Source organism: Jaculus jaculus, chromosome 2, assembly GCF_020740685.1.
Source record: "Jaculus jaculus isolate mJacJac1 chromosome 2, mJacJac1.mat.Y.cur, whole genome shotgun sequence".
NCBI classification, from domain to species: domain Eukaryota; kingdom Metazoa; phylum Chordata; class Mammalia; order Rodentia; family Dipodidae; genus Jaculus; species Jaculus jaculus.
The window spans coordinates 47,777,837-47,791,864 of NC_059103.1; the positions used below are offsets into that span (position 1 = coordinate 47,777,837).

The 14,028-nt window shown below is 42.7% G+C and overlaps 1 protein-coding gene across 4 annotated transcripts in view; it reads right to left on the bottom strand.

Moving 5' to 3' along the window:
* Positions 1-3,095: 3,095 nt before the first annotated feature.
* Cep192 (centrosomal protein 192) overlaps positions 3,096-14,028 on the bottom strand; it is a 117,406-nt gene continuing 106,473 nt past the window's right edge. For all 4 annotated transcript variants that reach the window (XM_045143083.1, XM_045143084.1, XM_045143081.1 and 1 more), the window contains exons 42-46: positions 13,828-13,947; positions 13,017-13,135; positions 10,678-10,804; positions 9,601-9,659; positions 3,096-3,655 (exon numbers count right to left, since the gene is read on the bottom strand). In XM_045143083.1, the coding sequence (XP_044999018.1) occupies positions 3,511-3,655; positions 9,601-9,659; positions 10,678-10,804; positions 13,017-13,135; positions 13,828-13,947 (570 nt within the window). In that variant the 3' untranslated portion in view covers positions 3,096-3,510. The remainder of the gene's footprint in view (positions 3,656-9,600; positions 9,660-10,677; positions 10,805-13,016; positions 13,136-13,827; positions 13,948-14,028) is intronic.

Consider the following 14,028-nt stretch of genomic DNA (forward strand, 5'->3'; position numbering starts at 1 on the left):
AAATACAACTTTGAAAATGGTCATAAAATGATGTGATGCTTCTTCTAATCTCCTGAGTATCTGAGGGTAGGAGAGATGGGTCAGTGGTTAAGGCACTTGCCTACAAAGCCCACCGACCTGAGTGTGATTCCCAGTACTGATTGAAAGATGCACAGAGGTGAATGCCTCTGCAGTTCACTTGCAATGGCTAGCAGCCCTGGCATGCCCATTCTCTCTCTCTCCTTATATATAGTTAAAAAAAAAAAGAATATCTGAGACTGGGTACTCAGGTCAGAAAACCCAATGTTTATAAGTCCCTGCTCAAAGTGTGTACCTTTGTGACTTAAAGCTAATAACCTCTGTGAACTTCGTTTCATCTTCAGAAGTAGATCTTCCCCAATAAACCCGTCTGTCAAAGATGTTCCCATGGTATTGAGAGGCTGCAGCAGAAGGGTCTTGTCCCACCTCCCCTCCATGACAGACCTGATGCCATCACAGGGAAACCAGTGTGACTGTGGCACCTGGAACTCTTCCTGGGCGCTCAGGAGGCAGTCAGCAGTTGCTTAGCTCACGCGCTAGACTGGGGAAGCCAGGTAGGAATGTGTCTTGTGAGAAGACAAAGTTTATGGGAGAGCATGGGGCAGTAAAGCAAGTGCAGGATGTTGGCACTCTGAGGACAGAAGCATGTAACGGATGGCAAGGTCTTGCTGGGCAGCCAGTGGCACTATGAGTTCTGTGAGGTATGACCGTCCCAGGGGTTGAAGATGACTGGGAAGCAGGGAGGACCCCGTCTCCTGCCTCCCAGAGTTTACATCCGGGGAGGGAGCAGGTTAACTAGCAAAGAGCCGCTCAAGAAAAGTGCAAAGTGAAGAGGAGAGGCTCTGTGCACGTCAGCACTCCTGGGGAGGAGGAGAGCCACATTGGCCTTAGAGGAAATTGTCAGCAAAGGCCTACAGGGCAAGGAACTGGCTCTGAAGCCTTACAGAGGGTGACGGAGGCCGGCACAGCTGGGGCTCAGTGAGTAGCAGCCGTGTTGGGAGACGCCTTGAGAGGCAGGGGATGAAGGGCTTCCAGGGAACATGGGGCTGTGGTTCACAGAACTCTGCTTTCGGTAAAAAGGTAATTCTAGAGCTCAGAGCATCCCAGGGACGAAACAACTGCCTCAGCCGAGGGAGCTGCTGAAGGGGATGAGGTCAAGTCACCCAAATCTAGGCTTTCAGCCAAATGTTGAGGTAAATAAGCTGTGATTTACTGAAATGAAGAAAGTCAGAAAGAAACAGGTGTGAGGCTGATAGGGAGCCAGAAGTTTGGAATACTCATTCGATAACACCATGGACACATAAACCTGGAGCCCAGAGAGGTGAAGACTGAGGGACAGGAGGCCCCAGCAGCTGGAAAGGTGACCTGGAACCGTGGTCCTGGAACCTGGCCCATCAGACACACCACTGATGGATTCAGCCAGTGGTTTCAGTTACTGAGCAGTGATGATGGACTTAGGCGTCAAGTGCTCACATCCAACTGCTTTGAAAACCTAAGTATCACATTTCCAAGACAAGGAGGCATAAAATGGCAGATCTACAAAAAGAAAAAATAGCCATTTTAAAGTTGTTTAAAAAAAAAAAAAAAAAACACCTACTACCCTTCCTAACAGAAATGAACAGCCCAGCCCTTAGGGTTTGAGGAAAACATTTCAAAACATGCACTGCTCTTCAAAGTTTTGAAGCCTGGGCTGGAGAGACAGCTCAGTAGTTAAAGGCTCTTGCTTGCACAGCCAGACAGGGGCCCAGGTTTGATTCCCCAGAACCGACGTAAAGCCAGCCAGATTCACAAAGTGACACATGTCTGGAGTTTGTTTGCAGTGCCAGGAGGCCCTGGTGCACCCATACTCCCTCTCTTCCTCTTACTGTCTAAATAAAAGTATTTTAAACCATTTTGAAGTTGAATGTGGTCAAATACACATTCAAATGTGAAGTCATGTTACATTCAAAATCTACAATAAGGGCTGGAGAGATGGCTTAGCAGTTCAGGCGCTTGCCTGCTAAGCCTGATGACCCATGTTTGACTCTCCAGGTCCCACATAAGCCAGACACCAGGTGACACAAGTGCACAAGGCTGCACATGCCCACTAGGTGGCGCATGCACCTGGAGTTTCGATTACAGTGGCTGGTGATCCTGGAACAGCCATTCTCTCTCTCTCTTGCTCCCATTTTGGCTCTCTCACATAAAAAAGGGGGCAGTCTATTGTGCTTGCCTCAAAAATAAATAAATAAAAGAAAATCTAGAATAAGTTAGATATCAGGAAAAGCACCTCCTCCTTAACTTATGAAAAATTGACTGCTTTTTTTTTTTTTTTTGAGACAGAATCTCAGCCCAGGCTGGCTTCAAATTCATGGCAATCCTCCTGCCTCATCAGCCTTCCAAGTGCTGGAATTACACATGAACCATTATACTACTGATTTCTGCAACTCTGATTTCTAAGGAATAATTTCTAGGCAAGGAAATAATTAGAATTGATTTGCTTTCCTATCAAATTCACGATCATTTATTTAACTGTGGCTGGACAGAGGTTGTCCAGGTTGCTTCCTCCAAGCCTGAAGCCTTCCAATAATGCTACCCAGCTGAATCCCATGATCATCAACACCCATGACGAGGGCATGTGTGGCTGCTGAGAAGGCTGTTAGCTGGGCCTGTGACCACACCTCAGCAGGCACACCAGTGACTATCCCAGAAGCACTCACTCACCCATTCTGCCTTCCCAAACTAAGAACGTGCTGCATGCCTCTCAACTGTGTCCGATCCAAGAGCAGCTGTCCTGTCCAGCTTTTATGATGACAGTAAATGACAACTGAAAACCCACTAGCCTCTCCATTGTCTTTACACAGGATACAAGCTCTACTCTGGACAATCAGCTGTCAGACAGACGGAGGAGAGGAGGAATTTCTTAAGGGTCGAAAATTGTGTAATGGAAAAGAAAAAAATCACACCACAAACTCAGACACTTGGAGGCAATTAGCAGGATAAAGCAAGATTCTGCTATTTATACATATAACGGTAAGTTCAGTGAAAAATTCAGTTTATTTCTTAACATATCACATTAAAATATATGTTATATTTATTCAGAAAGTCATAATCAATGCAAAAATAGAATTCTCTTTTGTGTAAAAGTTAATACAATGTAGTGAGCTAGATACATGATATTTTGGTCAGGGCTTCAGGATTAACTTCTCAAAAAAATCTACAGTTATATACACAAAACTGATCATACAAAATATGTACAATAGTGTAATTTTGAGCCGGGCGTGGTGGCGCACGCCTTTAATCCCAGCACTCGGGAGGCAGAGGTAGGAGGATCGCCGAGTGTTCGAGGCCACCCTGAGACTCCATAGTGAATTCCAGGTCAGCCTGAGCCAGAGTGAGACCCTACCTCGAAAAACAAAAAAAACAAACAAACAACAAAAAAAAGTGTAATTTTGATGTAGAAAAATGAAGGTGCCAAAAAGAAACTAACTTGTAATTTACAAAAAAAGTGTATTAGAGTTGACTTTTTTCAAGGGCTTCACCAATTAGTCGGACCGCAATACTCTTGCCTTCATCTGTGTGAATGACAAGCAGAGCTGCAAATCTGCCTGCCGCCTCTGGTCTGAAGTGCACGGGGATGTGGATGTAGTGCCGGGCTCTGTGGAGAGAGGAGAATGGTGACAAGAAGTGACAGCAACAAGGGGTCACCCGCACAGCACAATGCTGACAAAGGCTTGAGGAAAGAATCAAGGCACCGCCCTAGCATCTATCAGTCATTTTGGTGATACTATTCAAGCCTGGAACAAAGGACACACAGATCCTAAATGGCCATGTTCCAGCGCAGAGCATTTGCCCAGCACACCTTAGTGCGGGGGTTCCATCTCCAGAGTTGTAAAACCAAACGACAATGGCCATAACCAAAATTACTCAACTAAACAACTTTTTATCTTTTGGGTCAGAGTCTCATGTAGCCTAAGACACTTCTAACTTGCTATCTACACAAAGATGACCTAGAACTTGAGTGCCCTACCTTCACCTCTTGAGCAGGACTACAGACACATTTATGGGTATGGGCAGGGCTTCCTGCATGATGAAGAAAGGCACAATACCAGCTGGGCTCCATCCCTAGCACCTCCAAACCTCAAATAGATTGGTATAGTATTGAAACTACATCCCTGGTTACCCAATACAAATGGAAAAGAGGAAATGAGAGGTCGAACCTACTGCACACAGGGTTCTGTGCTCATATCTGTAAGTGCAGACTGCTCTCCTTCTAAGAAACGTGGACCTTAAATGTCATGACTTCTCTCAACTAACTCAGCACTGCTACCAATCCTAAAGCAACTTGTGCAGTTTGTGGTGCGAGTAAAGGTGTGCGCCACCACACCTGGCTTGTAATACCTACTTTTGCAAAAATACTCTGTGCTTTAGAGCTGATAAACACCCATAGCCATGTAGCAGGACACAAAATAGACAGAAATCAGTAGGCTTCCTATATGCTAACAACAAACACACAGAGGATGAAATCAGAGAATCACTCCCATTCACAACTGCATCAAAAAAATAATAATAAAATAAGACTAGAGGGATGGCTTAGCGGTTAAGGCATTTGCAAAGCCAAAGACCCAGGTTTGATTCTCCAGGACCCACATTAGCCAGATACACATGGGGGTGCATGTATCTGGAGTTTGTTTGCAGTGGCTGGAGGCCCTGGTGCACCATTCTCTCCCTCTTTCTCTTTCAAATAAATACTAAATAAAGTACCTTGGAATAAAACTAACCAAGGAAGTGAAAGATCTCTACAATGAAAACTTTAAAACACTCATGCGACAAATTGCAGAAGACACTAGGAAATGGAAAGACATCTCTTGTTCTTGAATTCGAAAAATCAATATTGTGAAAATGGCAATCTTACCAAAGCAATCTACACAATTATTATTATTATTATATCATCATCATTATTATTATTTTGGTTTATTTTGAGGTAGGGTCTCACTCTGGTCCAGGCTGACCTGGAATTAACTCTGTAGTCTCAGGGTGGCCTTGAACTCATGGCGATCCTCCTACCTCTGCCTCCCAAGTGCTGGGATTAAAGGCATGCGCCACCAGCCCAGCCAATCTACACATTTAATGCAAACCCATTAAAATTCCAATGGCATTCATCATGGATATAGAAAAAAAAAACAAAAATTCATTTGGAAGCACAAAAAAAAATTTTTTTGAGCAACAAAAATAAGGCTGGTGGTATCACCCTATCTGATTTTAACCTATATTACAGAGCTATAGTAATAAAAACAGCATGGTACTAGCACAAAAACAGACATGTAGACCAATGGAACAGAGTAGAGGACCCAGAGGTAAGTCCAGATAGCTATAGCCACCTGATCTTCAACAAAAATGCCAAAAATACTCATTGGAGAAAAGTCAGCCTCTTCAGCAAATGGTGCTGAGAAAACTGTAGAAGAATGAAAGTAGATCATTATCTCTTTCCAAGCACAATAATTAAGACCAAATAGATCAAAGACCTTATGATTAGACCTGAAATTCTGAAACTGCTAGAGGAAAAAGTAGGGGAAATCCTTCAACATATTAGTCTTGGCAAAGGCTTTCTGAATATAATCCAATTGATCAGGAAATATCACCACAGATCAAACGCTGGGACCTCATGGAATTACAAAGCTTTTGTACAGCAAAGGACACTGTGAATACAGCAAAGAGGCAACCTACAGAATGGGAGAAAATCTTTGCCAGCTATACATCTGAAAGATGATTAATATCTAGGATATACAAAGAACTCAGAAAACTAAATAATAAAAAAAATCAAACAACCCAGTTAAAAAATAGGCTATGGAACTAAATAGAGTTTTCTTAAAAGAAGAACTATAGATAGTATGTAAACATCTAAAAAAAATGGTTCTACATCCCTAGCCATTAGGGAAATACAGATTAAAACTACACTGAGATTACAATTCACTCCTGTCAGATTGGCTACCATCATGAAAACAAATGACCATAAATGCTAGCAAGCATGCAGAAAAAGAGGAACCCTTCTACACTGTTGGTAGGAATGCAATCTGGTCTAGCCATGGTGGAAATCAGTGTGGAAGTTCCTGAGATAGCAAAAAAAAAAAAAAAAAAAAAAAAGATTTGCCATATGACCCAGCTACACCACTCCTAGGCATATATCCTAAGGACTCGTCTCACTACCTCAGAGATACTTGCTCAACCATGTTTATTGCCGCTCTACTCACAATAGCTAGGAAATGGAACCAGCCTAGATGCCCCTCAACTGATGAGTAGATAATGAAGATGTGGCATATTTACACAATGAAGTTCTACTGAGCAATAAAGAAAAAATGAAATTATGAAATTTTCAAGAAAATGGATAGATCTAGAAAGGATTATACTTAGTGAGGTAACACAGGAAAGCCAAACGTCACATGTTCTTTCTCATATGTGGAACCTAGCTACAAATGATTGGACTTCTATGTGAGTAGGAATAAAACTCAGTAGCAGAGGCCAGTAAGCTAGAAAGGGGATATAAAGGGAATAGAAAGGGAGGGAGGGGGGACTTAATAAGATGGTATTGTATATATGTAAGTAGAAGAACAGATTAATGGGGGTAAAAGGCATAAGTGCAGTCAAGGGAAGAGACTGAGTAAAGGAGAGATGGAGGGAGGGCTAATCAAATTCTAAAAGGATATAAGTAAGTCATATGGAAAACTACCTTTTTTGACAATGGAACAGCCAGAAGCCATAGATTATTATTAGAAAATTTTCAGTGCCAGGGATGGGATACCTTCCAGTAAGTTGTTGGCCAGGGAGGTCCCTGATGCCCCCTGAACACTACAGGCCATTACCAACGTTCTTGGTTTCCCACCAGGAACAGATAGTAAGACCCTATTGCTGAAGACTCCACATACTTGGGCTACAAGGTCACTGAGAAACCCTGCTGGAACTGAGCTGAAAACCTCCTCCATGTACACCAGCTGACAGAAAGCCGGAAAAAGCTATGTTGCATGCAGTTAAATGGGAGAGAGGGAAATAACCAGTAGAAGAACTCAACAGTGGACACTGCAAGCCTTAAATTTGGCCAGTCAGGCCAAATGAGCCAATGGGTGCAATAGTGGCATATCTGTTATGGGGGAAACCAACTGCTCTCTAATTGGACTGGAGGTCTGCTCCATGGGAGGGAATACATTCCTGATACTGAAAACCTACAACAGGGATAGCCATGAGCTCTAGGGGTTTAATGTCTGCTGCTGTCTGGCTAAATGTATATACTATGCTCACCAAACTGCCTGGTAAGCACTTCTCTTAATGTTCATACCCTATATTAATGCTACTCTCACTATGGTTAGAGAAGCTTCTCTTTTCAGATGGCAGTGACCTTGGGATGACTCAGAAGGCACCATAGTGCTGAGAAGAAGTGACAGAGGAATGCTCAGCACTGAAGTATCTCTATCATACCTTCCAAGGCTCAGGGTCCACTGCAGAAGAGGTGGCAAAAAGAATGTAAGAGACAAAGGAAGGGTAGGACTCCTTACAACGTGCTCCTCCAGACACAAAATGGCCTGGATATCCATGACCTCACAGTGCCTGACACTACCTGCACAAGACCATCATAATAGGAGGAAAAGATCAGGACATCAAAATAAGACAGACTGACTTAGAGGGGGAGGGGATATGATGGAAAGTAGAGTTTCAATGAGGAAAAATGAGGAGAGGGAGGCAATTGTCTATAATTATGGTAACTGCCAATTTAAAAAATTAATTTAAAAAAATATGTCCCCAGAACATACCTTTATGGCCATGGTAAATGATTTCTGCATATATCTTATGCAAAGCCTTATACATCATCATCAACTTTAGGTCTTTATCTTTTTTTGTGGGGGGGGGCATCCAGGCTGACCTGGAATTCACTATGGAGTCTCAGGGTGGCCTCAAACTTATGGCAATCCTCCTACCTCTCCCTCTCTAGTACTGGTATTAAAGGTGTGCACCACCACGCCCAGCCTTGGTCTTTACTATTTTAAAGTCGAAGTTCAGAACTTTGAGGTTTCTTGTCCTCATAGAGAAGGAAAGGACCTTCATCTCTTAGCCTCTTCTCACAGCAACACGATTTAAGGTGTAATTACTTACTGTGATATGTACTTCTTATTTTAAGTTTAGGGTTTTCTTTCATTTCTTCACTTTCTTTTTTAGGAATGGTCTCCCTCTAGCCCAGGCTGACCTGACACTATAGCCTGGCTGGCCTCAAACTCAGTGATCCTCTTAGCCCAACTTCTCAACTGCTAAGATTAAAGGTGTGAGCCACCATTTCCAGCTTGACATATACTCTTGTTTTTTAAATCTAATGTCTTTCTTGAAACCCAATCTTGGCTTATGGATGCATAAAGTATGTTGGGCTACAGATTTAGAAAAAGGTTTAGGTGTCTAAAGTCCTTTACTTGAATATAATTGATAAGAGTTTGTAGATCTTGGGCTGGAGAGATGGCTTAGCGGTTAAGCGCTTGCCTGTGAAGCCTAAGGACCCCGGTTCGAGGCTTGGTTCCCCAGGTCCCACGTTAGCCAGATGCACAAGGGGGCGCACGTGTCTGGAGTTCGTTTGCAGCGGCTGGAAGCCCTGGTGCGCCCATTCTCTCTCTCTTCGTCTATCTGTCTTTCTCTCTGTGTCTGTCGCTCTCAAATAAATAAATTTAAAAAAAATTTTAAAAAATAAAAATAAAATTTAAAAAAGAATATAAACACAATGTACTTTCTCATGCTATCTAAACTTGCCTACAGTGTTGAAATATTTTAATTTATAAACATTCTCTATGTTTCTAAGTTCCTTCAGAAGCAATGAGCATGACCCAGTGTGATGGGCTATCAGTATAATTAGCAAGCTTTCAAATCACCTAGGAGACAAGCCTCTGGGCATGCTTGTGGGGGAGTTTCTATCTATACTGTATTAACTGAGATGTAGAAGACCCACCACATCTGTGTACAGTACCATTCCATGGACTGAGGCACTAGACTGAGTAAAAAGGAGAAAGCTAGCTAATCACCAGCATGAAAATTCGTCTGTTTCCTGACTATGGACACAATGTCATCATCTGCTTCAGGCTCCTCCTGTCTTAACTTCCCCACGATCATGGATTGTACCCTCAACCTGTGAGTCAAAAGCAACTTTTCTTCCTTAAGCTGCCTTTTTCCTTTTTTTTTTTTTTTTTTTTTTTGTTACAGAAATGAGAAAAGTACCTGATAGCTCAGGCTACATACAAATACAGGAGTACCAGGTGTGGTGGCACACACCTTTAATCCCAGCACTTGAGAGGCAGAGATAGGAGGATAACTGTGCATCTGAGACCAGCCTGGACTAGAGCTAGAGTGAGAACTTACCTTGCCCATGTTGTTGCCCTGTTCCCCCGCCCCAAATTTTGTTTTTTTAAGGTAGAATCTCTCCAAGCTAACCTGGAACTCACTCTCTAGCCTGAGGATGGCATTGAACTCATGGCAATCCTCCCCTCCTGTGTGCTGGGAATAAAGGTGTACACTACCACGCCCAGCCCAGGGGCAAGTTTTTTACCCCAGAATGACACTCATTTATGATACACTCACCTCAAAGAATATTTGGAATGTTTGATGTAGAAAGGCTCTCTGGGACTTGAAAACTTCAGCTGGAATTTAACAGAAAATACTTAGTAAAGGCAGGAAAACGATACTTGTCACATATAAAACTTTGCATTAAAGATATAATGTATAAATTAAAGTATAGCCAAAAATAAAATAGGACAACTGCTCATATAATGAAAATCTATATAAAGGAGTTTTAACTACGTTTGCTTCAGTTTCAGCTAAGGTAAACACTATTCAGAAATACATGTATGAAGCTGGGCGTGGTGGCACACATCTTTAATCCCAGCACTCAGGAGGATCACAGGAGGGCACCCTGAAATCCAGGTCAGCCTAAGCTGACCCTACCTCAAAAAAAAAAAAAAAAAACACCAACAAAAAGAAAAAAACAACAACAAGGAAAGAAATACATGTGTGAAAGATACAAGAGAAAGAAAAAAAGTGTTAAAAATTAAAAATTTGTTTTTCCCAAGGTGTGGTGGCACACACCTTTAATTCCAGCACTTGTGAGGCCAAGGTAGAAGGAGAGCTGTGAGTATGAGGCTAGCCTGAGACGACATGGTGAGTTCCGGGTCAGCCTGGACTAAAATGAGACCCTTCTTTGGGGGGAAAGAAAGAAAGAAAAAAATTGATTTTCAAATAAAGGATCATGAACTTCCACTTCCAAGGAATTTCTTTCCAAATACAGTATTAAGGCACCTACATTTTTTTTTTCATTTTACAATGTAAATATAATCTAGAGAATATATTATTAATCAAAAAATGTTGGGCTGGAGAGATGGCTTAGCGGTTAAGCGCTTGCCTATGAAACCTAAGGACCCCGGTTGGAGGCTCGGTTCCCCAGGTCCCACATTAGCCAGATGCACAAGGGGGCGCACGCGTCTGGAGTTCGTTTGCAGAGGCTGGAAGCCCTGGCGCGCCCATTCTCTCTCTCTCCCTCTATCTGTCTTTCTCTCTGTGTCTGTTGCTCTCAAATAAATAAATAAAAATTAAAAAAAAAAAAGTTTATGAAAGTTGAATGGATTTACTCTTTGAAACCCCATAGCAACATTTTCAACTTACCAAGTGTGTATAAAAAGAATTGTTTCTCAAATTGACTTTCAACATCCTGGATTCCCCAACTTTGGTTGGCAGGAACATGTAGACATCTTTTGGGGCATATACTCCTCGTTGATTCAAATCATGCTGTCTGGTTTGAGAACAGGTTTACAATGAAGGACAACTATTTATAAAGTCTATGACAGGACACTATTTTTACATATCAAACTATATGGTACTGCTTTCATTTGTTTTCTCTCACAATTTACTGTGAAAACTCATACTATACCACTGCCTATCTATTCTATGTGAACGATGTCAGCAGGGAGGCTATTCCAGACTTGAAAGCATTGAGTGTGGCCTTCATCTTCTTTAAAGCCTGGCTTATAGCTTGTATTAGAGTGGCCTTTCTACGTCAGTTCTTGTCACTGGACTACACACACTGTGGTCCAAGCATTCTGAACTGTCCCGAGGAGGCTGAGCTCTTGGAGGACCTTGGCCTCAGCCTGTGGAGATAAGGCTTACTGAGTCAGCTGATCCACACAAGGCCCCTTTCTGCCACTCTGCTCCTTCACCTCTCTGCTGCTTTCTTCCAAGAGCTCAGCCTGGGACTTCCGAATAGCTTTCACAGCACTCTCCCCAGGCAGCCTTAACTGGGGGTGGGGGTGGGTGCCACAATACCCTACTTTCTGTGTTAGCTCATACTTTGCTCCTGGGCAATATACCCCATCTTAGTGAGGGTACAACTACCTGTCTCTGATATCTACAAGACACTCATAAGCCACAAACACTAAGTAAGCCTGTGGGCTTTCTCACACAGATCCTCCCCTTGTACTTGTGTTGCAGAGAATGGTCTGCGAACCCTGGTGACAATCTCTTCCCTCTCTCTCTCATCTCCTTCTCAACATCTAGTAGCTTTCAGGCTTTCTTCCTATACACCTTTCAGATCTCCAGTGTTTTCATGGGTCCTGACAATGTTTCTCACCTGGATTACTGAAGCCCCAGCTATGACTATCACCAGCTTGCGCAGACACTGGCTAAGGCCTGTGCAGGAATCTCCCAGAGCCCCTCCCTGACACATGTGTCTAAATGGCCAGCGCAGCTCGTCTCCTCTTCTGCCTCCCTCATACCACCTGACCCTTCCAGGTAGGGCTCTAGAGGCCACAGTCTCTGACACGTAGTCCTTTGAAGAGCTGGGAGCTTTCCTTACCCACCGCCTGGCCTGTGTCCACTATCCTTTACTTAATGTGTGAATGTTCTTCCCAGATACCACAGACCAAGCTCATTTGTCACATTTCCTGGTTACTTCTCCTAGTCCCTTCCAGGGCTTGTGACGAAGCATTCCAGTGTGAACATGGGAGTGCCAGGGCTCCTCTGTGAGAAGCCTGTGGAGGCAGGGCCAGGGCAATCTGCCACCCCTTCCCCTCCACCTCCGGCGCCCACTGGACTGTGAGTGAGTGTTAAGTAATAAGAGATGGACAGTGAGGGACAGCAGGGAGTGCCAAGAACACATATTCTTTAACAGCTTCTAATTTCTTCAAAACAGAACACATTGCTCCTACTGCTAGAAACTAAATGAACTAAACTAGACTATTCATTAGGTAGGATAAATATCATCATTAAAACAGTATAAACTGGCAGCATAAAATTTCATTTAAAACTGCTAAGATTTTTCAGGTGTGATGGCTCAAGGCTTTAATCCCAGCACTTAGGAGGTAGAGGCGGAGGATAATTCCTAGCTACTACGAGCAAGTTAAAGGCCAGCATTGGCTACACGAGACTCTGTCTCAAGAAACTAGAAAGACTTTATTTTCATGTGTTATTTGTGAGGATATAAAATGCTACAACCACTTTGGGAAAACAATTTGGCAGCTTACTTAATTTTTTTTGGCAGCTTATTTTTTAAAAGTTAAAAACATGCTTATGACTTTGACCAGCAATTTTATGTAAAATTGGGCATTTTTACACAAACTAAATGAAAAAATATATCCACAGAAATGTTCACAGCACCTTAATTCCTAATAGTCTCAGTTTTACCACACGTGAATGTCAATGGGAAGAAACCTGGTGTGGTGATGGCACACTGAACAGTGAAAGAACAAGACGTGAAGACATTAGAGAAAGAAGCCAGCCACAGTCATGACGAGCGCATATGCACATGAATTTAAAACTAATCCATGATGACAGACACCACCAGAATAGAAGAACTCCAAGGGTCACACCAGAACTTCCTAGAGCAAAGTCATGGTTGGAGTGGTAGTGGCCCAAGAAACACAGGCAGTCACTGAGTGTGTTAATGCCACAGCTACACCTCAACAACATTGGGGGCAAGCTCTCATGTGTAATACCAACAGTATACACACCCAGTATGCGCAGAGGCTTCAAGCACAGCATGCCTACGGGGCATCACAGCAGGATCTACTTTAATGAGGGTGTCCTTGGAAGAGTGTGCATCTTCAGGCCCATTTCCTGCTCTGATGCTCTGTATAGAAAAATCACAAGGTGGGGAGGAGAAATGAAAGGTCCAAAAAGCATTCAGACATTTACTTTTAGAATTCTATTTCCTTTCAAACAAAATTGAAAAGAGACATGGTTGTTAAATCCCCTCAATTGCAAACCCTATTCTGAGTACTCTCTCGTTATCCCTCCCCCAATACAATATGTGTGCATGCACATACACACAGACATTGACTTACATAATTAGGTCAACATTGATTCATGAGGTAGATATGCAATAGATCCAAAGGCAGATTACAAGAGATGGGGCTACACAGCAATTAGTAAAAGTGAAGTAATACTAGGAAATTCCTAGGTATTTTCAGATTTTTTTCACTTGAGCTTTTTAAAAAATATTTGCAGAAAAGAAAACTAATAAATTAAATTAAAAAAATATTTTTTACTTATTTATTTGAGAGAGAATGGGCACACCAGAGCCTCCAGCCACTGCAAACGAACTTCAGATGCATGCGCCCCCTTGTGCATCTGGCTTACATGAGTCCTAAAGAGTCAAACCAGGATCCTTTAGCTTGCAGGCAAACGCCTTAACCGCTAAGCCATCTCTCCAGCCCACTTGGGCTTTTTAATATACACACAATGGGAGCTAGGGAAATGGCTTAGCAGTTAAAGGTTGTTGCTTACACACAATAACTTGCTTGCATCTAGGACAACACTCACCTGACCAGACAGCTGGAATCTCAATGTGTGTTTCATGTGAGGCTCTTTCACTGGGTGGCATTCAACATCCCAAAACTGGGCATAATCTCCTCTATCTCTGGGCAGAAACATGATGGAGACCTACAAAATACACCAACTAGAGACATGAGGGCCTCTACATTATACATGTGCAGCTAGATTACAAATTCAAAGGTTTAACAT